At 35.4% G+C, this 26,212-nt stretch overlaps 1 protein-coding gene across 2 annotated transcripts; it reads right to left on the bottom strand.

Moving 5' to 3' along the window:
- Positions 1–282: 282 nt before the first annotated feature.
- Positions 283–25,990, bottom strand: ACTR5_1 (Actin- protein 5). Of its 2 annotated transcripts, XM_051217437.1 has the most exons (16): positions 25,837–25,990; positions 25,699–25,787; positions 25,476–25,667; positions 25,329–25,430; positions 24,273–24,496; positions 23,321–23,437; positions 21,689–21,781; positions 19,489–19,569; positions 13,027–13,476; positions 11,241–11,291; positions 9,142–9,377; positions 7,786–7,996; positions 6,642–6,964; positions 3,585–3,659; positions 2,472–2,722; positions 735–1,167 (listed from the first exon to the last, which is right to left on the bottom strand). In XM_051217437.1, the coding sequence occupies exons 3-16, from the start codon at positions 25,486–25,488 to the stop codon at positions 1,010–1,012; spliced, it is 2,385 nt and encodes a 794-aa protein (XP_051073918.1). In that variant the 5' UTR covers positions 25,489–25,667; positions 25,699–25,787; positions 25,837–25,990; the 3' UTR covers positions 735–1,009. The 2 variants fall into 2 exon arrangements, with proteins under 2 accessions (XP_051073917.1, XP_051073918.1); XM_051217436.1 differs by lacking the exon at positions 23,321–23,437 and having other exon boundaries at positions 283–1,167; positions 25,329–25,787.
- Positions 25,991–26,212: the final 222 nt, after the last annotated feature.

A 26,212-nucleotide genomic window follows, 5' to 3' on the forward strand; every position in this document is an offset into this window, starting at 1 on the left:
TCACCGGGTTTCAAACCACAATAAATTACATGAGCCCGTATGAAATAGGATGTTTCTTTACTAAATGGGACATCTAATGTGTGATAGCGTGTTTCATCTAACAGGTGGTAGTTCTGATAGACTGTGCCTTTTTTAAATAATATATTTCCTATCAATAGTACAAGAGGATTTCAGTGAAGAGACGCCTTCCTAAAGTTAACCTACTTATCGATTAAAAGATAATAAGACTGAAAAACTGGTATCAAAATATGGAGAGTACACAGCAGAACTATGAGAAATCCCAAAAAGTAAATTTAGAACGATTACATTAAACCATTTATCAAAGAAAAATCTCAGTGAAATAACTAAGTGTATGTCAGAATACTTGATTGGTCCATGTGTAAAAAGTAGCAGATGTCAGTTAAAAACTTTTTTAGTTATGTAGAAATTTCCTACTTGATTGGGTGAGAACAACTTCCATGTACGATACAATACAAAAGCAAGTGTCAGTAAGTATTGGAAATCATTCCAGAAACTGGGAGAATGCTTGTTTTGGCATTCAACTTGAGTAAATATTGGGGGTTAGATTCAGATAATATATGCATACAATTAATCCTTCTTGGCATTCGATAATGCGATGAGGGTTTGCTGTGTTTGCGAAATCCCTCCTTATGGCCAGTCAGTCCACATTTTGCAGATTTATGTTTATTGAATAGACAGAAACGGGAACTAGGCAATACTTGACAATTCAGTTGAACAGTATAGAAGGAAAGTTTTTATTTCTTAATTAAATAAGATTGTGAAAATAACATGGAATTGAAAAATGGAAAAAATGCGATCCGAATTACATTTATGAAACCTATTTGTATAATAGAATACATAAATTATTCAAGTGGAATAGTTGTGTTTGTTGAAAACTAATTACATATAATATATGGAAGCGGATTTTTCACATAAAACAAAGAATGCAGTCAGTGGTACACTGGTATCTTATCTACAAGGAATCAATCGGTTTTTTATGTTAAATGATTCAGTTTGTATTGATCCAATAACGATTACCTAAAGGATGATCTTTAAAATAATATGAACCGTATTCTTCATACATTTGCTTAGTTGTGTAGTACTCTTCAGCATACGATGAGTTCGCGAAATGACGCGCTCCATGCCATGCGTCCAAATGAGGATTAGCTAGTAAATTGTATTTATAAAACAGTATGAAATATCCACGTAATTCAAATTTCACCAAAGAAAACAGGTTTAAATAAAACGTTTGAATCAAAGTATGTTGATATTACAAAATGTATAAATCTTTTCAGATGTGGATAGTAATACAGCCTGCCATGTAAATTGAGCATAATCAGTATGATCCTGTATAGGATCTACGTTGTTGATTAGTATCACATATATTATCAATGTATATTTATTAACATTATCAAAAAAAAAAGGAAATATTGTAGGAAGCAATTTCCTACAGGTGTAACTCTAAGCTATTCTCTAGACTGTCGAGCACAGAATCTTGGTTTAGTCAGAGTCAGAACAAGTAAGCTGTTTGGCTTGACAAACTTTATCTATTTCTGAAACATAAATTAACACCGTTAGTATACAAAATAAACAGTACAGTCTATCAACACGGGGAAAAACAGAGACATAAATAACATACCGAACAGTAGCTAGAGGATAGGAAAAATGAGTCAACAAGGCAAATATTGTTTTATAGTGAACATAAAATTGTGATTGGTGAATAAACAAGACGTAGTCATGCAAGGTCAAAAAAAGTTAATGTGGTGGTGGCCGTTTCACTTTGTCATTGCTGAGTTCGTTTATCGATCACACCTTACAAATATCTAGAAACATCAAAAAAGTACCTTAAATGTTTCAGGCTAACACATCGATCTAATTAACAGTGCAGTCACGAATCTACTCTAACAATTCTCGATACAAGAATTAAAAGAAGGCCATATGGTACTAAACTACATTACTCCGCAAGGATTTTATACATTTCAAGACATTGACTACTTTCCAAGGAAATATATATAGTATGCAATTTATAGACATTTCACAAATATTTCAAGAGACCCTGAAAAATATCAAACCTGTTATGGTATATAAATCACACCACGCTCAAGTGCGATGATAATACCACTACTTCAGTATTTAGAAAATGAATAAAGGAGAGGAAATCTCATCATACCTATACATACATAATGACTATAATTCCCCAACTAGCTTGCCAGCTGTTTTGTGGTTTGTTAGCCTCGTAAGCAAATGTCCTAACTCGTTTATCACATAAAACTCATACATTTGTGTATGATAATTAACCTATTCCCGATTGTGTTCTTATTTAACTTTCTGTATTAGGGAATTTTTGGTTGATTTGTTAAAACCTTTTAAACTAAGAGTATTCATATTTGAACTAATTGTAATAAAAAATAACGGATCGGAAGATGTATCCTGTATTTTGTTGAAAGAAACTCAACCTTATTTCAACTTACCAGCTACGATAACTTCAATGTTATCCCATTTTGATCCAACAGGTAATAAAGGCCTGATATCGTATCGAATTCGGTCGACAAGACCAGGTAGAGCAGCAGCGCCACCGGTTAGATATATTCTTTGAGGAAAGCTTGGCTCAGATGAATTATCAAGTAAACGTGATGTATCTCGCAGTACAAACTCTAAACAATCGGAGAGACCAGCTTCTGAACTACCCATAAAACTTGGCTGAAATAAAACTTCATGAGATCTAATATGAAACAGGAAAAGAAGACAACGTAAAAAAATACCATTTACTAAAAGAGGGTTTGGCAGTATTTCAGTCAAATGAGATAGGAGTTATTTAACTGGTTTATATCAATCTACCGAAAACCGGCCTTTCTTAGATGTCTACTATGTTTCCAATGTGATATACTGCCTAAAATTCTGTGCAGTGGTAGTGCGCCTTTAACAGTATTATTGAATGTTGAGACAACATTTATTGACATCTCATGGAACTTGTCATATGGTTGTAGCTTCTAAGATTCTGTCACTAGGACACAATGATCTTATGGATAGCAGACCATCTATTGTTTTATTTTCATACACCAAGATCAAATAATGATAAATGACACGAACAGTAATAAAGAAATAAAAAGGAGGAAACAAGACTGTATTAGTCTTCGTAGCATGTTTTAGGCTGGTTCTCTTTAAACTACCTTACTTGTCTATATTTATGCCAACTAGCAAACAGAAGATTCGAAACTTATCCCATCCACTTTTTTGGATAAAACGTTTTTTAAGGACCGCTATCGTTTTACCTTGTTATTATTACTACTTATTATTGTAATTCCTATGTGATTTAAGTAGACTGGTCGCTTGTCTCAGTTCATACGCGAATAACCAATCACATAGGATAGTGAATAAATGAAGTGTGGTACATACTTATTCCTATTTTAGTCTGTTGTTTTCAATTATCAACTTCTGATTTACTTCTGAAAAAACAAACAACCGATCTGTATTGAAATACTAAACCATCTCACATTTTATAAAAACGAATTCATTTTTATTTTCATCACAATACAAAGGCAATAGATTATTCATCTTATTTTAATTAAAAATAACTGACTTACCGCATTAGTTCTGTATCAACATGGATTTGATAAAATTGATCTAAATCAACTCTTAAATCTGTAACTCCCAAGTCCCTAAAATATTTCAATAATAAAAAATATGAATACTACAAACCAATTTACACTCGCTTAACAATTAATTAGGGTTTTACGAAGGAATCAAATGTGTAAATATAATTCACTATATTAAAGACATTCACAAAAATAAGTTTAAAAAAGAGCTCGTTCGTCATTTCTCTTTAAAAATGGAGGATAGAGAAAAAACCTTACTTGTCACTTTGGTATCATTTTCAGACTATCCTAACGGTAGTATATAATTAATAGCTTTAATTCTATAATGCATATATCTTCAGTCACTTGAACAGTGATTTTGTCTTTTGAAATCTATTTAGTAGATGGGTTTTTTGTAAGCAAATAATCAATTCGCTGACCGTCATTTGTCTTAGTATTATCTTACCAAACTGATTGTTTCAGTATAAAATCGTTTAGATCGACTCATAGATTCAATTAGATAAAACATCTTATCTTTCAAAACTCTGGATTGTTACACGTTTTCCAAATATCAGAGATGATTTTATACTTAATAAACGAACAATTGTTTAATATGTACTCCCTTTAAAGTGCAACATAAAAATGATTTTTCGTCTACTTCGTCAAAGGTAATTCTTATCAGGAACGTGAAACAGCTAGAAAACCGGAGTGAACCAAATAATTGTTTCCCGCATATACGTGACTTCTAGGTGTATATACACTATTGATGGTTGAAATACATATCCTAACCAACTGATTACAATTTCGAATACCCCTCTACCTATCTTGTTTCTGATAATAAAGAGTACTATGAGTATGTAATTCCATTTAGTTGAAGCTTGACTCAATATTTGTGGGAATGAAAGATACAAGTAAGCATATACGCATATGTACAATTACACACATATGCCCAAATAAAGTCATGGTAAGTGTGTTACTTATGTCAACATAAGTAGTATATAACGCTAGTCAGGAATAGAAAGGCTGGCAGCAGAAGGTCGAGAAGGAAAGAATGAGAACAAAAAGCGATTGGTATGAAAATGCAGGAACAATGAAGTCTGAGACAAATAATAGACATTTTGCAAATGAATTATTTCCTGCATCGTTCTCAGATTTTACTAAGACGTTCTGTAATTTTGTGTTCCATTACATTCGATTGTCCCCACTTGTGCTAGAAAGGTCAAAATGTGACTCCGATTCGGTTCGTTGTACAGCACTGTACCCTGGGATTGTGTATTGAAGGAGTGTGTGAGAAGTTTATTAATATCTTGAAAGCACTGCATAAAAACACTTCAGACACAGCGGATAAAACCATCTCTCTCGATTGTTTAATTCAAGCAGTGAGGTTAGGCATGTTTGCCCAATCTCACCATTCCTCTTCAACTTGGTCATCGATGACGTGATGAATACACCTACGATGGATGTAAATAACGGTGGTGCGGATCTGTCGTCTAGAGAAAAACCTGTCGACCTTGAATATGCAGATGACATCGTCTTACGGTACGACGATATCCAAGTCATGAAATACGTACTTATTTAGTTGGCAATCAGAGTCCGTAAGTATGGCATGTTCTTTCTACCTTCTAAGTGCAGAGTACTTTTACACGACTAGCAAGACCCTGTACATGCACTTACCACTGCTAGTAAGCAGATAGATTTATGCCAACCTGGGCAATCTCTGGCTCCTTCCCGATGTCAGGTTGCCTGTTGAAGGTCAGATCCATAATGTGTCGGTGAGAGCAGTTTTGCTCTGTGCTTGTGAAACCTGGTCTCTTCGAGTTGAGGATGTTAGACGACTCTCTCTGATTCATCATCGTTGTCTCCGAAGGATTGTTGACATCTAGTGGCAACACCACGTTGATAACGCAGGGGTTCGACAACGCATGTTCGGGGCATAGCGGTGGAAATTCAATTGGTCACCATTTTGAAACACTGACTTCGATGACTTGGACATGTTCTACGAATGTCGTCCCAGAGAATTCCACGTCGTGCATTATTTGCCGACGCTGGGACTGGTTGGAAAAAGCGGAGGTGGTCAGTGCATGACATGGTGTCGTGGTATGAAAGAAAGCTGCACAAGACTGGTTTCTGTTGATCCCGTACGAATTCCTCCGTGGTTAAGGTGCAGCACAGTGGCTTCAGACGTTTCCATGAATGGCTTAGAATAGAAACCAGTGGAGACCCTGCTGTAAATTTATATTAATTTTTTCATAAAACAGATATTAAATCCTCGAAATAAAGAATTCTTTCTAGTTGTATTTACCCTAACTACACTGCTCCTACCATTATGATCATTATTTCACTCTCTGATTTCTATTCATTGTTTTTTATTATGCTCACTTTCCTTTCTCTATCTCTTCACAACCTCATTTTTATTGTGTGGTGCATATGTATTTGGTACCTCCTTGTTCAAATGTTTACCTGTCCAAATAAATAACCCATTTGCGTATGACATACTACATGCCACAAGTACACAGAAATGTGTATTTCGTACATGCGGTGTGAACGAAAACTCAGGTGGGGGAAACCAACTTATTGTTTAATGCAAAATTACTGAGTGCTTTCATAAAATACGGTAACCTTACATTGAATACATTATTTGCACATCTTCATTCTGTTATCCTTTACATGCTTTATGACTCTTTTAATTCTGTTCTTATTACAATTGCTCTCTGTTTGCATTCCTGTTCTCTTCAGTTCAATTTTTTCAATCATCTATGGTAGGCATTCCACTTCTGATTAGTGTTACATACTACTTATATCTATCAACATAAGCAACACACACCACACATGTAATGAATTTATCTTTAATTTTTTTCATATCACCTCAAGTTGTAGATGAGAACCATACTACGACACAAAAGTTGACCTGTGTCCCCTGGTCTTCAGTAGTTCTTAAATTAGGAAGCTCCCCAAATTCCGTTAGTATAAACGGAATTGCATAGTATTCAGCATCTTCAAGGACACATGTGTGTAAAGTCTCAAAAAGTAGTACGAGAACATACACATAAAATTAGTGGAACTTACTTTGAAGCTTCTGGATCGTAAAGTGACAAGAGACTGTCAATAACTGCCAACTGATCTCGTTCATTTTCACTTTCATCACCTGTATTATCAGTACGATAATCAGATATGGTGTTAGTCTTTTTTGTGACAATGGAGAGACTGGAATCTTCGTTTGTATTTTCATCAGCATCAGGGTCCCATAGACGATTCAAACTATTCGAAGAGTTAATCTGTTCCATTTCAATTGAATCGTCGAAACCCAGTAAATCAGAATTTTCCTCGCCTAATGTGTCGTTTTCATCAGTAACAGGATTTATTTCCAGAGGAGGAACACGACTGTCATTCTAATGAAAGTTGAAATTTTTCGTTTGAAAAGGTGTTGAAGAAATCACATTAATGTATGTATTGACAGTTCAATGATAAAAATTATAAAATTAGTTTTATAATGGATAAATACTAAGTGATTGTAATTGTAAATAAATAATAGACAAATTAGCTCATTCACCAGGTACTCGGGTAGAAGCCATACTTTAAGTTTGACGACTAGTGATACTACCCGGTTGCCCAAACCGAATTAGGTGGGGCGGCGTTTGAACTAGAGATTTTTTGTTTCAAAATCAAACGGCTTAACCACTAAGCATTGGGAGGATTTTTTCCTCAAAACTTCAAATGTACGATAAGTTATGAATAACACTTATTTATTAGAAAGAAAAAAATGGCACTTGAGTACTTAATCTTCAAATGAAATTAGTTGGTTACTTTTTATGGATTGTGCATTGGTCCGTTGTTTTTGTGATAATTTTTCTTCATATAGTTGTAAACTCGCTTTGGACTCGCCAATAATTATTAAGTCTTTTACCAAACAAAAATGAATATTAGTTCCCCATAAATGTGTTGCTCAATTTAGTATACACCCACTGCGATCTACAAAGTTTAGTACATTGTAGTAACCTTGTATTTTACTGAAATTATCACATGAACTAGGAATTAAAATGATCAAAATATCCAACACAAATTATATGGTCTTCTGAAGATTTGGTTACATAAGAATCTCCATGGGACATTGGCTATGTAAAAATATGTAGTGTGTTGGGCTAGAGTTACTATTATTGGTGTCAAATAGACAAAAAAACGTCACACTACACAAGTGGTAGAAGTAACAAACCTCAGTACGTAAAATTCGACAACGGCCACGTGGTTTTAAAGATCCACGAGATACGGCACCCGACCGAATACCACGTCCATTTCCTCGAGAACGGCCTCTTGATGGTTTTAATTCAGCTGCCATAGCACGTATTTTTTCCAACTGCATACGACGACGTTCTGTTAAAACTTTTTTGGAATCATCATATTTATCTTCATCAGGCCTATATATTCTAAGAACAATAAGGGTAAAAAATCACTCACAAAGTAAATGGAGTGTAACAGGACATACAAAATATACGAATGTTAATTAAAGTTAATAAATAAACGGGCTACAATACCTAAGAAACAAATTTGAACAATGCACAAGGATACCTCAAAAACTAAGAAATGTTTAAAATTTCCACGCTATTTTTCGATTACTATTATTTGTATATTTATTGTATAGTTTGTAGGTAACTTCGTTGTTGCATTTCCATGTCTATCTTATTGTAAGCTTTCAGTGGACCTATTGACTATCGTTATGTATTGTTATTCCATAATTATTGCTAATTAACTATGTAGTTTCCTCAGCGGTTTATGATTTATTCTTAGTATGAATTCTTATTTGGTGTGCTGTGTGGTCAGATATTTCAAATACACTATTGCATGTGTTTTGAGTCATAACTGAATTTAGTAAAAGAGAAAATTAGTCTGCTTTCTTTCTGCATCTTTTAGTAAGCTACTAGGTTAGGAGCTCGGGGATCAATAAGCGTCAAACCCTTAATTGTTGTTCTTTGGTCAATATGTAAATTAATTAAATAGGTTACTGGTCCGATTGGTAATATGGTACGTGATAGTGATTCGAATCTCTAACAGTAGCAAATCAATGTTTCACAAAATGTCACAGTTTAAGCAACTGAACATCTTCACCATCCCGCACACTACGAGTGAGGTTTAAAATTAAGTACACGAATCTGTCATTGATATTTAACCATTGAAGTGTATTCGACTACGTTGTACCTAGTCACTACTGTTCAACTTAAATATAGAGGCAATATGAACGTATTATCTTATCAAATATGATATATATCTTAAAAGCTAAAAACTAGATTAATGAGGTTTTTGATAACCGTGATTTAATACAAACAACAAGCTAAAAAATAAATCCAATAAGGAAATATACTGAAAAGAAAGTCAACTAACTGAGCATAATCAAGTCCAACTAGACAAACTTGTGTTAATTATGATGTCTAGAACGACAATAATTACAGCTTAAATAACACAACAATACAAAAAACAATCTTGCTGGTTCATGTTCTCTCGAAAAAAAAAACAGAATCGAGGCACTTCAATCATAAGGACGTGGATAAAAGCAAAAAAACGGTAACTTAATTACCCAGAATTTGTAGAATCACTACTCAATCCATTACGTCCAGAATTATTAGCGGAAATACTTGGCTGTGTACCAAGTGTAGATCTAGACTGATTAGTAAAATTATCTTGGTCAGATCCAATATCAAACTGATCATTTGTATGAAGGCCTATTTGTGTTGCTAAGTCTACGCGACTTTGACGTTGAGCTCGTTTCTTCGATACATACAATCGACGATCTCTTAGTGAATTTAACCACAGCTATTAATCAGAAAGGTGTAATAAATTAAAAAAGTTTTGATCAATGGGGTGTTAATGTTGCTTAATACTCTACATAGATCATATAGGAAAATGAGAATCCGGATTTGTTTTTGTAAATGACTATACATATGTAGAACGAAAATATTTAAGTAATGAAATGTGTTTTCTACCTAGAGGACTTAAAGCACGTGACTACCGACCACCCACTCTGCCAACTTAAGGTTTGGTAACCGAATGGCATCAAACAAAAATGTATGGCATAAGCTAAATTACGTAACTCTATACAAGATTACTAATATAAATTCACTTATTCGCAAGTATTAAAAAGGATTCTAACAATATAAAAAGATGTCTACGTTACGCTAAACCGAAGCTATGTTGACACTATAAGTAGGAATTAAACTGCGTCTTAATCTTATTGGCAATCGAGTAACCTAAGTAACTCGTAACTTTCGATCTCTTGTTTCAAAAAGTATCGAATTACACTTATCATTCTGTTTATTAGCTTGCACACAGATGTGCTATTTTAGTAACAGAAAAACAAATTTCGCTGACTATTTGGGTTATCTTTTGAAATCAATTGATTCACGGGGTTTGCTTCAATGATTCAGTTTTGTCAACAAATCACAGTTGGTCACTTTTAATCTCTGCACGTAATTTATTCATTCATTTAGCCGCACGAAGCATGCTCACTGTTACAAATCCTCAAAACTATATCCTCCTAAACAAAAGTGCAAATTGAGTAAGAATGAATATCTTCAAATCTAAAGAAAATGATAATCTAACAGATGATTGAATTAATCAGTTTGAAAAATATGAAGTAAAACTATCGAAGGAAAGTAAAATTAGGATGCCTTACCAATATATTTAGTTATTACTTCCAGGAGTCTTCATCTTTTCTCTTAATAAGTGCTTTGAATGTTAACTTCAGCATAATGATTGTGTAATGTATGTTTTATTTAAGAAGACTATTTTCTATTGTGAAAAAGGGGTAGTGGTTTCACAATAGTGTAATCTCATCATTTCTAGTCGTCAACGTGTAGTGGATCTATCATTTATAATTGACCTCAAAAGAAGAGATACCTACTAAAGACTGCGTTTTGACTTTTCTGAAATATTAACATTCTGAACATAGTCTGACATTCAATAATACAAGAAAAGTCTACGTGTTGCCATGTCAAAACAATCAACACAAATTTAATACACTGCAACTAAATTTAACTATTACGACTATGAATTAGTGCATATTAGACCGAGCTGATCGTCATGAACTGATAAGATGAATATTTTACCTCATCAGTTAGTCGTTAACCTAGTGCAACTGTACATACTATTAAATGGACACAAATAGGATGTACTGAATGACTAATCTTGTGCATTGTATGGCCTAAATCAGTTTCTTTTTGTCGTAAACTTAAGATTAAATAAATTGGACTTCACAACGGACTAGACAAATGTAGATTATGATCTCATGATATATGATCAGACTGTAACACAGATATATTATATCTGATTTTTTAAAACAACCTTTTAGTTCATGTAACTCATCACTGTCGTACCAAATCTACAAATATATATAAAACTCTTTTTGAAATGAAATCATTAGACTGGTTAACTGATCAGTAACAGATAAAAGATTGGATGACACTGTATTTAGATGTCAGGTTTTCTACGTAAGAAACAATAAATAAAATATTATCTGCATAGAGGAAACTGAAAGTTTCGACCAAAAATTAACCTTATAAAGACGATAAGAATAAAAGACAGTGCTTAATATTTTAGTTCTACTGAACAGAGCTATATAAAATGGGACATAAAATGTCAAGACAGTAAGCAAAAGTTGACGTTTCAAAGAATACTTACACAAAAATCTTCACCATTTATAAATTCGATTTCTCGTGCCATTTCAATGCGCTAAAAAAAGTTACAACAAATTACAAACTAATGATTAGTGTGCATTTATAGACGTATACTGCGCGGTAGTCCGTTCTGTTTTATTTTACGGCAGCGAAACATGGCCTTTAAGAGTAGAAGACACCCGTAAGCTACTAGTATTTGACTACAGACGCCTTAGAAATATTGCTGGTGTCTGTTGGGATCACCGGGTAACTAATAGTGAGGTTAGACGCAGAGTGTTTGGTAATGATGGTAAATCAGTTGATGAGGTTGTTGACCTTTATCGACTGAGATGGTTGGGCCACGTGTTACGTATGCCTGAACACCGATTACCACGACGTGCAATGCTAACGGGTGTTGGAGATGGTTGGAAGAGAATTAGGGGCGGCCAAACCAAAACGTGGCATCAGTGCTTGAAGACACTAACCTCTAGTCTGAGCCATGTTGGTAGATACAGACTACTTGGTTGGGGTCCGCGTGACTTTCGTAACCGATGGTTGGGGACTCTTGGTGACATGGCTCAGAATCGATCACAATGGCGTCAGTGTATACATTCCCTGTCTTCCCTTAAACTATGAGATTAAAATCACTTCATATCTTTCTTTCCACGAACTAATTCTTTCTTCCTGTACTATATCCTTATATGCAATCTTTCTCCTATATATTACCACCATTGACTTAACTACTATGAATCCGGTGTTCATCTTGTTGTGTTAATGAGGTATGGCAACTTGGACCGATGCATATATGTGCCTGGTCCTACGTTGTAGCTGACTGACTGATTTATAAACATCAGAAGTCGATAAAACTATCCATTAGTCATAATCCAAATATAACTGAGTTGAGATCGGCACCTATTGCGCATATATATACGCATAATTCGTTAATCCTTCAATTTGGTAAGGCGAAATACAGAGATAAAAGTATGATTAGCTTTGGTTTTCACTTAGTTATATTTCTCCAATCATATACTGAAATCAACTGATGACTAAGTACGGATTAGATATTAAATTCAGACATATGCAACAAATCGAGTGACAGTTGTTCTTCAGTGATTTTAAGTACTTTAAATTTATATTAAACAAGGGAGTCAGAAATCATTATTCATGGGCACACTTCCCGTACAAGATGAATGAAGTGATAACGGACTTGGATTATTCATTTGAAGGAAAATAACAGTAGGAATCATGAAATGCATTACTTAAAATTAGTTAGTTTGTTATAACTTGTGACCTGAGTGCCCTGTTAATGTATAACGTAATGATACCGCCAATTAGGGAGCAGTGACGTATCGATCGGATCAATGACGCGTAAACTCGTATGAGCATCCTAGAGTCCTGATTGGTTCTGCTTCCTGCCAAGCCCAGCCAGTTAAGTCCAGAACACCAATCCGAGCCTCTGCGATATGAATCGTTTATTTCAAGCATACTGGGTTTATATAACAGACAGACAGACCACATCGTACCAATAAAATAGGAAACAACATTTATACAAGATTTGGCCAAATGTGGTTGTGAATGTGGGAGGTAGTAATCAATAGACAGGGAATAATTCAAGAATGGAAAATCGTATAATAACAGTTCATAGGTTAAAATAAATCTTATGATAAGAGAGACATGAATACGAATAGTTTAGTTAATTAACAATTATACGATAAAAATATACGCATAGTATTGGTCCACAAATGGATCCCAAAAATTACCACTCATTATTCTTATCGGAATATAACAAGTTCAACAAATAAACAACTTACATGACGAAGTTTAGCCTCAGTGAACTTCCAATCACTTGAACTTGTATTCAGAGACATTTGTGATTGTACAGCAGATGGTAATGATTGCGAGATTAATAATTCAGCAGCACGTTTGTATCGACCAGTTAATTCGTTAGTTACCGTGTTAAATGAATTTGTGTAAACAGTATTTATCGTTTCCAGTAAATATGAATAAGACGATTTAAATTCCCCATCTTGTTGACTTGCATCAACAGAATCGAAATCCATCGATTCTTTTTCATCATTACCGTCATTATCATTTTGATTATCATTAACATAGCTATTCGTTTCAATCTTTTTGATAGATGACGTAGACTCGATTTTACTAGGATTCAGTTGGGCTTTTAGCTTTTCCATAATTTTATGACATGCGTTAATTTCATGACTTAAATCCGTCGCATTTGACAAACCTAAGTTGGAAAGAATTTGCTGTAGGGAAGTAAAAGTATTGACATGGAAAAATTGGAAATCAATGAAAATAAACTTAACATTACATTTTTTAAAAGAAATACTTATTTATGTATAATAACAACTGATAAATATAAACGTTTTGGAAATTATACTACTGACTAAAATATGGAGTAAACATTATCACGAAAGGATAATATTATGTTATCTGAATAATAGTGTGTCAGTAAGAAATGAATTTCGAATAAAAATTTCATTGGGTTCGCACGAGGATTCTGTCTAAGTGCACCATATATATAAAAATCTCGAAATCGAAATACGGAATTTTTCTGATAATATGGTACTCTCATGGAAAATAAAGTATTCGCTGAAAACCTACAAATCATGTAACGTGAAGTAGTCTCAATTTCAATTAAGCCACTAAATAGACACTCGCAGAGAAAATTTACACTTTAAATAAGTGAATCGTGTTTAATCACAGCAACTATTTTGGATGAGAATGCAGAAAATATATATGTCAATCGCGAGATTTAACAATAAATGATGATAAATGAGGCACTAAGTGTCGAAAATATTCAAACAATTTTCTAAAAAATTCGCACAAATTTAAGGATTCAGAGGAAGCATTCAAATTAATACGAACGACAGAATAAAACAAAGACATCGAGATCGGAGTACAAACGGATAGGAATACTGATTGACATAAAAGGACATTTGTTACATCAATCTTCAGAAAACGATTAAATATATTCACATTATCTGTTATTAACAGATACTGTGGTGTACGATACAAAAAGGAAGAAAAATATGAATTAAGCTATAAATAATAAGTAGATTTAACATTTGTGCAGACTAAAAATTGTACGTTAATTCGCTGAAATCATCACGAACAAAAACGATTAATAAACATAAACTAATGAACATATCTCATGTTTTTTTTGTGGAAGTCAGTCAGTCAGCTACAACGTAGGACCAGGCACATATATGCATCGGTCCAAGTTGCCATACCTCATTAACACAACAAGATGAACACCGGATTCATAGTAGTTAAGTCAATAATGGTAATATATAGGAGAAAGATTGCATATAAGGATATAGTACAGGAAGAAAGAATTAGTTCGTGGAAAGAAAGATATGAAGTGATTTTAATCTCATAGTTTAAGGGAAGACAGGGAATGTATACACCGACGCCATTGTGATCGATTCTGAGCCATGTCACCAAGAGTCCCCAACCATCGGTTACGAAAGTCACGCGGACCCCAACCAAGTAGTCTGTATCTACCAACATGGCTCAGACTAGAGGTTAGTGTCTTCAAGCACTGATGCCACGTTTTGGTTTGGCCGCCCCTAATTCTCTTCCAACCATCTCCAACACCCGTTAGCATTGCACGTCGTGGTAATCGGTGTTCAGGCATACGTAACACGTGGCCCAACCATCTCAGTCGATAAAGGTCAACAACCTCATCAACTGATTTACCATCATTACCAAACACTCTGCGTCTAACCTCACTATTAGTTACCCGGTGATCCCAACAGACACCAGCAATATTTCTAAGGCGTCTGTAGTCAAATACTAGTAGCTTACGGGTGTCTTCTACTCTTAAAGGCCATGTTTCGCTGCCGTAAAATAAAACAGAACGGACTACCGCGCAGTATACTCGTCCTTTTATTGATAGACGGATATCTCGCCTTCGCCATAGGTGACGCAAGTTGGCAAAAGCCAATCGAGCTTTTCGAATCCGTGATGACATTTCGTCCGATATCAACCCATTAGGGCTGATCAGACTTCCAAGATAAGTGAAGCGGTCGACACGCTCAATTACTTCACTCCCTATCCTTAGTTCAGGTGTTAACGCAGGCCAGTCCTGAAGAAACAACTTGCATTTAGAGGGTGAGAAGCGCATTCCAAACATTCTGGCATTGTTGCTTAGTGCTAACAAAAGACTCTGCATTTTGTCAGCGTCTTCACTAAACAGGACTATATCATCTGCGTATTCTGAGTCGATAAGTGGACCTCCTGGAAGGAGATCAATACCCGAGAATTCAGTAGACGAGAATGTTATTCCCATCAGTAGGTCTATGATGAAGTTAAACAGAAATGGAGAAAGTGGACAGCCTTGACAGACATCACTTGAGGTTGCAAAAGCAGATGACAGTTCGCCATAAGCTCTGACTCGACTAGTAGTGTTCGAGTAAAGAGCCTTCACAAGGTTTATGTACTTCTGGGGTACGCCTTTCAATGACAGACACTGCCACAGAATCTCGCGGTCTACCGAGTCAAATGCTGCTTTTAAGTCGAGAAAGACCACCATTGTCGGACGCCGATAAGTATGCCTGTGTTCTAGAACCTGACGAATGGTGAATATGTGGTCGATGCAGCCACGACCAGGTCTGAAGCCAGCTTGGTTCTCTCGTGTTTGCAGTTCACGAGTCTTAGTTAGGCGTCTGATATTTATCGAGGCTAGTATTTTAGATACTATATTAGTTAAACTAATCCCTCTGTAGTTTTCACAGGATGATTTTGACCCTTTCTTATATATTGGGACGATAAGTGATTGTGACCAGTTAGATGGAATAACGTCTAACTCCCAGATCTTAGCTAAAATATTAGTCAACCTAATCGCTAAAATTGGACCACCATCCTTAAAGACTTCTGGAGCCAATCCATCTGGACCAGCTGCCCTTCCTCGTTTCAGATTAACTATAGCCTTTTGAACTTCTGCTAGAGTTGGGGGACCTACTTCAATGTTCCATTCACACTGTCTGGGAATGGAGGGTAGTTGTAGAGTAGCTGAAGGCCAGCTGAACTGTTCTCTGAAATGTTCCGACAATCGTTCTAAACGTCTGGACTGAGAGCAGATGAGGGTGTCGTCTTTTTCCGAAATAGTCTGACTTACACTTGACTTATTAATCCCAGTTTCTTTTATTAGTCTGTAAAGCTGTCTTGTGTTCCCTATGGCCGCCGCCTTTTCCATCTCTTTTGCTTCCGTTGCCCACCACTGCTCACAGTCGTTTCTTAGACTTTTTCTTAACCTAGATCTGATTTGTTGTCACTCTTCATCATGTTCGGAACCTGATGGGACGAGTTTGTGAGAATCCATCAGTGTGATAGACTTTGAAGAAATCCACTGGTTCTTTGTAACTCTGCAGTTTAAGTCACTAATAGATTTCATTGCTGTCTGTATATCTTTCCAAGCAACATCTGGGTCAGCCTCGTCTTCAGAACTACCTAAGTGTGACCTCAGTTATTCCTGGAACCTACTTTTGGTTTTCTCGTTACTCAAATCAGTTCTAATGGGTCTTTTTACTGTGGCTTTTTTGCGTCCAGTGAGGCGCAAGCAGATGCGTGCCCGTATTAGGGAGTGGTCGGAGTTCAAGCAGATACTCCAGAATGAGCGACAATCTTTTACCGACCCTCTCCAACGATGACTGATGGCAATATAGTCTATTTGAGTCCATCGTTGGTTTGGTGTAGGGGGTCTCCATGTTAGACGATGTTTCTTCTTATGCTTAAAATTTGTGTTTGCTAAAAATAAATGATTGTCTGAGCACAGTTGCAGCAGACGATCACCATTATCTGTTCGCTGTGCCGGTATACTAAAATACCCACCCAGATGCCTTTCTGTTTGGTTTAAACTACCTATCTGGGCATTAAAGTCACCTGCTACGAGTACTATGTCTGAACTTTTGTGGAAGTATAAGCAAATAAAAGAATATTCCACTACACAATTAACAGACAGTAGAAAAAATAAGGTAAAATAAAGTACTGTAAATCTGAATTACACAAAACTGCCAACTGTATGTTCTGCAAAATTATGATGAGACAAACTACTCAGGACTCATTTAACTGAAATCCGTTTACTCATTTGTCAGGAAGAGTAAATTTATGCTTATAGTTTGAGAGACTTATTAATTGTAGGTAACGACTAAACGAAAAAGCTGAGTGGTTTACAGGATTGTATTAGATGTGAAGATAACTTCTATGGCAAATTGACTCGCTTGCAGAACAATGGAAAACTAAGAACTACTGAAGGGTTGTTTCATATTACTCCAAAGCCTCATACTTAATGAAGAAATGTCGACCAAGCACGATGCCGCTAAGCCACTAAGTAAGGATCTAATGACTTGCATTTCTTACACCTAATTTGGAAATTTCTTACATTTTACACTACTCAAACGGCCATATATATCATACCACTTTCATGAATGATTTTTAAAAGTAAAGATTCTTAATCTGCTAAGAATCGATACACAATTACACTCCTCCCTAACCACAAATTGTACTGTTTTCTTAAGAGGAAAATGAATAGCTTATGAAAATCTCTAGAAGATAAACTTTAATAGGACGACTGCATATTTTTTCTTATAAAAAAGACAACTCAGCCATTGTTACTAATTCATACAGATATTTACGCCGTCTCGATAAGTTACTTAAAGCAATCTGCCCACGTCGCCACAAAATCGCCTTCAGTCTCATATAGTACCTAGGAACTTCTCTATATCACTTTCTTAACTGGTCACCAGCACCGTAAACGTCAGAAATTTGGGACCGGTAGACAACATAGGTTTACAAACTTTAATCGAAACGGACTTATCACTAAGAATAGCAGGTATGCTTTTATGGTCTTAATATTTAATACGTTTGTGTGCCATGAGGAGGTATCGCAACTCCGACTACATTACAGTGAATAGAACCACCTCTGTACTCTTCTCCCCACCCCTCTAACTAGAAGAATAAGGCCAGTGTAGTAATGAACACTTTTTAATGACATTGGTATACCAATCATTGAAAATCTATGCATGTTAATCGATTATACATCAGTTAGGTTGTTTAGGATTTTTGAACTGGGTATTTGTCACTAAATACAAATCAAGGTAAAGATGAACTGAAAGTTCATAACTATAGTTCACAATGAACAACTTAATTTGACGGGAGCTCATCTTAATCGATATTGATTTCATTTCTCTTAGTTGTATTTGGGGATTGCACATCCTCAACAATATTGCAAGTGCTATAAATATCTACTGTAGATTGATTTATAAGTAATGTTGTAAGAAAGACTCTCATACTCCATTCATTATAGACAGAAAATATATATAATCAGTTCTTAGTTCTACCATTTATAAATATTAGATCAAACATGCTTTAAGTAAGTACTTTTCAAAATTAAATAGTCTTAATACGATTGGTATGATATTGATTGATATAAGCTGAAAATCCTTGATTTTGCAATTAAAATAATGGAGAAGCTGTTAGGGATGCAGAGAAATATACCAATAATTATCGTGTTAAGTCTAATGGTGTCTTTGGACGTTAAATGAACATTTCCGTTGGTCGATATTCATTTTACCTGTCAAATATCGTACAAATGTTGTTTTCTATTTTATGGTAAGATGTGGTCTGGTTGGTTGGTATATAAATAGAGTATGTCTGAAATATAATGATTCATATCTCAGAGGCCGTGACTTGCGTTCTGGACTCAACCGGCTGGGATAGACAGCGGAGCAGGTCCAATCGAAACTCTAGGTCGTCCTTACGTGTTTTACGTGTCACTGATCCGATCGATAAATACGCTGCGCATCTAACCTGCAGTCCACCCGTTACAACAAAGGCAACTCCTGGATCGATAATAAATCTAATGCCAACGATGATCCAAGTTTAAAAACTAATCAAGCAAAATTTTTTTTACCCGTTTGCTAATAATTGAACAAACCAAACGAGACCCATCAACTCAAAGAAGAAGCAGAAAATTATACTTTATGGACACTGTGAGATTTGTGTGATGGTAAATATTAGTCAATTGCTTATGTCTATGATATGAATGCAATTATTTCTTCTGATGAGTTTGTACAGAAATTGTTGAGACGTCAGTTCAAAAAGACCAATGTATTGAACACATGAATAATTGACACAAAAATTGAGAAACAATGAATGATATATGGAAAGGTCAATGCGTGGTAATAATCTGTTTTGTGAGTAAATTAAAAATGAATGGAATTGCAGGAAATAAAAAATAACAAACTAACAGATACCTTTACAATAGGAGAATCGCCTTGTTTCATTAAATTTTCCACCTGAGTAAGATTATCTAAGCGCTGTCGAGTTGATTCAAACTTTTAAATGTAAAAAGAATTATATATTACAAAGTTAGAATGTTGTTGAGTGAAGCAATACTGAATTTATGAAAAAACGTAAAGATGTAAATTATCTGTCCTGAGAATTTGATTTAGGTTGAAATGATAATCGCAGAGGTGAGGATTTTAACATTTGAATAGTGGTGAAGAGTAGAAGCAAGAACGTTTATACCTTCCTATTTGGGACTCGTCAGCTGAGTATATCTGCATTCAGTGTTGAAATGCACACTGAGACTTGAACTCAGTACCTTTCGCTTAAAACACCCAACACGTTACCCACCGATCTAATAGCTCAAACAACTACTAGCTTGTGCAAAAGGTACGGATTTTGTTTGTAAGGGTTTCAGATTTAAACATAAACAACGGGAAAATGCAAATCCTTAAAAACTAAACCCGTACCTTTTGCACACCCCCTAATGCCGTGGCACGGCTGAGAGTGAAGAGAGTCATCTCTCCCTCTCGAAATGTACTCACAAAGCCACGTGCATACAGCAAATGTCAGAGAAGTCCTACTCATCGCCGTCTCGAGACGGGGGTGTTGTTTACAAAATCAAGAAAACGAAAAGCTAATGTCCGGCGCTTTAACCGGGTTGGTGGATACAAAGGATCCATCTAGAGAAGTTATAAAACCTTGATTCCAAACCACTGGTGTACATGGGCTCCGGGATCATAAGGAAACAAATGGCGTTTGAACCTATTGTTGTTCACCGGCTACCATGGGACTGCATCTCCTTACGTTGCTCCACCGCCTGGTGAATTAGACCTTTAGGTCAAAGGCTCGGGGTGTGGCCCCCTAAGAAAGCCACCTACTTCGGTTTGGGCACCCGGGCAGTATTCCATCCCTCGCACATATCGAATGATTTATGTGACACATATCTATTCGGGGTCTCCTTGTATCAATGTTTGTGTTTAACTAAATGTCTTTCGCACAAGCTGGTAGCCATATGGACTCAGTAGCTCAGTGTACGTGTTGGACGTTTGAAATCAAAAGTACTGGGTTCGAGTCCTTGTATGAGCACCAACATTGGGATGCAGGCACAACCAACTGCCGAGTCCTTAATCGGAAGAAACGCGCGTCATAGTTTCCACTGAAGCTACTAACCAACTTTACTGAAAGTACTTGTGACTAAATGGTTATATCAAAGCGATTCGCTCAAAATGGTCATATCCCAATATAAATTGACCATTCGCAATACTTAACATCGACAACAAAGAAATACAAACCTTTACGTATGCTGGGATGATGAGGAAAACAAAAATATCTGAGACCAAGTATAGGAACTTCTTATGTATCTGGTCTGCACACGTTTAGAGAGTAATAATTAAAGTTGTCGTATAGCTTTTTTATTTAGTTTTCTTTTGACACATCATTTATGTCATATATTTTCATATTCATAAACTGAAAATCAATTAGAAAGTTTCATAATGACAATATATTACTTCCATAAATACTGAAATTTATAAACTGTGATACTTTGAAGTCTTGTGTTTTACTTGGACAATTACATGAGTTGTGAATTAGAGTAATAAAGAAATACTTTAAATAACTAATAATTTTTTTGTTGAACCAACTAGATAATTAAAGTGAGAATTTCCACGGTATATACAACTGGTAGAAATACAATGGTGAAAGAAGAGGAATTTGTAGTTAACAGTTTACGGTATATTTACGAGTTACGAAGTCGTGTGAACTGTATGTTTGAAAACCATGTGCTAAAAAGGCATTACGGTAGTTGAAATGTCAGTTTTACTAAATAAAATACCCATGTCTTTCACCCTTATTGTACAGGGAACTTTCATTTTACCTTGTATCCTAAACAAAAATTACCACAAAGAATAAATAAAAATAAATAACGAAACTCATTCAGTGGTAAACGTCCTACACAAAATGTCTTTTTCTTAAGCGAAGTTACGAAATATGTAATCATCATGGTTTAAAAATTTAACTACTTGTAGTCTTTAATGGTAATTGCTTTTTAATATATAACTGTAAGTTTTTTTTAGAAACCACATGAAAAGTTTCGAGAGAAGAAAATTAATCAAACAAGTATTCTAAAATCTTAATATGTTACTAAGGAAATGAAGTTGTCTAGCTCACTTGTTTTTGTTGACGTTTTCGATGTACATTCAATAAGCGTTCAGTTTGAGCACGTTTGCGATCAGCCAGTGCTTTCAAGTCTTCGGTTGATGGCTAATGTAAGACATTATGACAATTTAAAATAAAATTATGATAACGAATTATATTCATCTGTCTTACACATCAATAATTTGCAAGACAAAAATGTGGTGACGTGCTTGGTCAGGTAATTTAAGTAACAAGAGTTGTATGTCTGTTATTTACACTCCAAACGGCAACAACACCTAATGATAGACACAAAATTGAGACTTTATTACCAGATATGTCTTATAGTTTCATCAGGATTGTAAACTAGTATTCATGAGGTTCCGAAATCATGATGTGATCCAGGCTTTTTACCAATATCAACTGTATTTTCTATATTGAAAAGCAAACGTTTTATAACATAAGAAACGTGAAACCTAACGCACATAACAGAAGATCGTATCAAGGTCAAGTGGTGAAAAGGTGTTTAAAATTTGGGTTCATACAATGCCGTCATGAAGTATGCATAAACAACACCTTGACGAAGAATAAGTCCCCTTGTTTACCACATACAGTACCAACTATTAACGAAATAAACGTTTTTGATTTCCTTGATGAGAAATATACTTAGTTTTCCGGAGTATGTCAAACGGATAAACACCAAGTTTAAGCATTAAGTGCTTTCCATTACGTCAAGGGCGGCCTACTTGAGCTTCTGGGCTACCTGTTCCTGCCATCTAGATATTTCAACAAGTTATCTATTTTTGTTTGTTTTAATATATCATTATGCTTATTAATTGCATGACCTATTCTGCTGCGTTTCTGAAAAGTGTACACCCTTTCGTTGTCAAAGTTACAAAAAACTCAATAAGAGACAATGTGGTTGCTGGAAATATATAGCGAAAAGAATGCACATTATTCAGATGTTCATTTACTGAACTGCTAACATCTAACTGGCGATCACTCAATATTTATCGCAAGGACCGACCAAGAAGAAAGAAACGGAAACTTGTTGAAATACTTTACGCTGAGAATTCTATATTGTACCAAAAATATAATATTGAATAAAGCTGATGATGATGATAATAATAATAATTTATTATTTTGAAAATACAAACCACCGCATATAGGATCCGAACACCCTAATGGAATTGGAGTCTGCTTGTGTTGGTCGAACTATGTTGCCGACCTATCTGAAACCATTAGTGGAGATTCGAGTCCTATCAAAACTAAAGATGAACGGAAATTCACCCCATTCTAGCTTTATTTGTATGTTTCAACCTAATTCGTGAAATTTCGAAAATGATACAAAGTGATTGCACCACATCAATTACAGCAATACAGTTCAAAGTAAAACACAAGTTTGTCAAATTACGTAGTTTTCGGAGGCAGCTACAAAAACACTTCCGGAAATTGGAATTAAAGGGAAAAATGCACGTTTACTGAGGGAAAAACTACAAAATACTAGTTTCAACTCTCTATATGGTTTGGATCACTTCATTTCAACTAGTACACCTGATGATCAAGTTATAAACACGAAGCTTTTTCTGAATATAAATATACCTAAACCAAATTATGTGGGTCATCAAAGTTTGACAATAATTAATGGTAAACATATAAGATCTACACCTTAGTAAATGGAAGTTGCACTTTGACAGTATGACTTCGACGAAATTCATCAGACTTCCATTCAACCATTTCTTGTCTATAATTGGAAGCTAGCCAACAGTACGAATGAGCCAATCGCTATAGATGAGACAAATACATGACAAGGATAATGGTTAAGAAATATTAAATAATTGAATAGCTATGTTAAAAAAGCATACCAGTTATGCGAAGACCAGTGAAAATCTACCTGAAGCCTAATGTGCTGAAGTCATATTAAAAAGTAGATAATAAAGTATACCCCTAAGCCATTTTTAATCTAATTATTGTTTTATTCTCTGACCGACGTCCGAATAGGAATAAGTTTACCTGAAACCTATCGCAGTAACAGCAAAATCCCAAAAACACAAAGATCTGGTGGTTAAAAAAACACGCCTAAAGAGGTTTTCCTAATCAAAATTGCTTGTTGAACCCATCTTCGGACTCCCAGTCATACAAAGGGAAAATGGAGACCGTTTACCTGCGATTCTGGACTGGGAAATATTTGTCTGTATTTAGGTTTACTTTCGACATTTCATTTCGATAATAAACAAGTAATACCATAAGGAACTTGGTAATTTGTGAAAAAACTACTGTTACACATTGACATGTTTGACAACTATCACATAGCCTTCAACCCAGAGATCATAGGGGTGAATTTTCTTAGTATAGAATAATTCTTTCGTAGTTTTACTATCGAATGGTCTTAACGAACATTCGTCATTACAGCTTGGGTAAGCGTACTGTAATACAGCTAAACCAACACGATAAAGCGCCAACCTAGATCATAAGGGGACCAAATTGGGATAAATTGAGATCTAGCTGTGTAAATTGGGTCCCTCTTTATACGACTTTATGTACTAAGAAACGAGTTACAAAAGCCAGCACAATAAAAAATGACCAATACTTACTTCAGACAGCTTAAAATACCACATACCTCAGCTAGTCCCGTAGTAATACGTTCTGAATGAGAAGGATATTTTAACTGGAGCAAACGCTGGATCATCCAGCTTGCATGAGCACCTCCTGTGTGGAGACGACGAGCGGCTCGTATCAAAGGTTTAAAAACTAATGGTGTATCTGTATTACGGAATGAGATAATAGGGACGATATGAGTTCTCTGATACCCAAAAGATATAAGGAGACAGTTAGCATTTGGATCTAAATAAATGAAGAAAAGATTATTTATGAATCTCAAGTAATTAACTAGTGATGAGAAACATACATCTGACTAGTGAACACTAGGAAATAACTCCCCAGTCCACCAAACAAGTCATCTTGCTCAATATAGGTAAGACTTACAAATGTCTGTCACCTAGCATATACGAATTGCATCAAAACTAATCGGCTGATGACCCGGAAAACTCAGTGTGAGTGCAAAGACCTTGTTCAACACTAGACCGCTACGAATGAAAGCCCAGGTGAAATGATCAAGTTTCTACCAAAGGACAAGTATATAGTTCGATTTTGAGGTTCTGAAATGGACACCAATTGGAAGCACAAAAAGATTACAGGCAATTTATTAAAGATATTTGCAAAGAATCGTTTGAGTAACGGACTCATCCAGCTAATAAAACAGAACTAAATTTGTGGAACAGCACGAACATTATTGGCAAATCCACTTGGTAAAAATTTCGGGTTACAAACTGCTCCAGTGAGTATTAACTGCTAGAGAAAATGCGAAAACTTTACAATTGATAGAGTCGATCGTGGGATTAGGTCAAAGGAAACTTGTTCGAACTATGTACGGAAGTACAGAATTTTCGGTCTTGATCCAATATCTAAATCTCGGAAAGATTCTTATAACGAATTGTAGAAAAGAAACGATGGAAAATAGTAATGTCACGAACAAAAAAGATATTGAATTCGCCCAACTAAGGACCACCAAATGATTAATACGACTTCAAAATGAAGGTATAAACTCTCAGATCTTTTAAACCACTAAATATTAAATGTAAAACAGGAGGAACAGATAAAGTTGCATTCAGTTTACCGGTATTTTCAAAACGTTGAAAGTTATAGTAGGAGGCAAGACAGTCAACGTAGAACATCAGCTTTGGGACGTTGTAGGTTTCAAACAGTAGCTCAGTTAGCTCTGCATAAATTAAGAAATAAACAATAACTTGCGAGATCTACATACTCCGGGATTGCATAATACTTCATTAATAACAACAGGATTAGTAAGCGGCTCTTGGACATTGAGCTTGTCGAAGACATGACCCATTACCTGTTCTTGTACATCTAAATTAACGACAAGATTGTCCATGAACGGAGACTTCAGGCTATGACGTACAGACTCCAGGTCTTGAATGTCATTCCCAACAAGAACACCCTAAGTGTTTGCTAACAAAATAGAAAGTTACTTTTGACATTCGTGGACGGTATACTACGTTTGGGAAAGTTATATGAGGTTCTTCAAGGTGTGAATAACCGGCACGACATTCATAATTTCCTACGTAGGAAACATACGTTTTATAATAGAATATGGCTATGATACTAACCATTGTCAATAATGATAGGAGTAGTTGTGAAAGTCCCCGAAAATTTGATTTTCTTGGCTGGAACACGATTCAAATGTTCATAGAAAAGGAACGCCATCAAAGTATTTCGGCGTGAGTTAGGCTACCCAAGCTGAAGGTCATATTTTAAAGATTGGTCGCGGTACAAAGACAATGAACTAGATTCAATTCGCAAAATTCCTAAGTTCGTTAACAACAATTAGAGGATTCGTAGTCCAATAATAATTGAGTAGACGTTTGTTTCATTAGATAATGTTCTGTCTTCATATCAACTCTCATAATTCAGATTATTCGAACAGAGCTTTAATTCAGTGTTAAGGTACAACTAAGAGGGTATCATTTAAGATTCAGATTCAGA

The sequence above is a fragment of the Schistosoma haematobium genome, chromosome 1 (assembly GCF_000699445.3).
Source record: "Schistosoma haematobium chromosome 1, whole genome shotgun sequence".
NCBI classification, from domain to species: domain Eukaryota; kingdom Metazoa; phylum Platyhelminthes; class Trematoda; order Strigeidida; family Schistosomatidae; genus Schistosoma; species Schistosoma haematobium.

What these genes read in the sequence shown, in the direction of transcription:
- ACTR5_1 (XM_051217437.1), bottom strand. An exon ending in GTTGATACAGAACTAATGCG is followed by an intron (nt 2,723 to 3,584) that starts GTAAGTCAGTTA and finishes GTTTCATATTAG; the next exon opens with ATCTCATGAAGTTTTATTTC. An exon ending in CATTGAAGTTATCGTAGCTG is followed by an intron (nt 1,168 to 2,471) that starts GTAAGTTGAAAT and finishes ACAATTTACTAG; the next exon opens with CTAATCCTCATTTGGACGCA.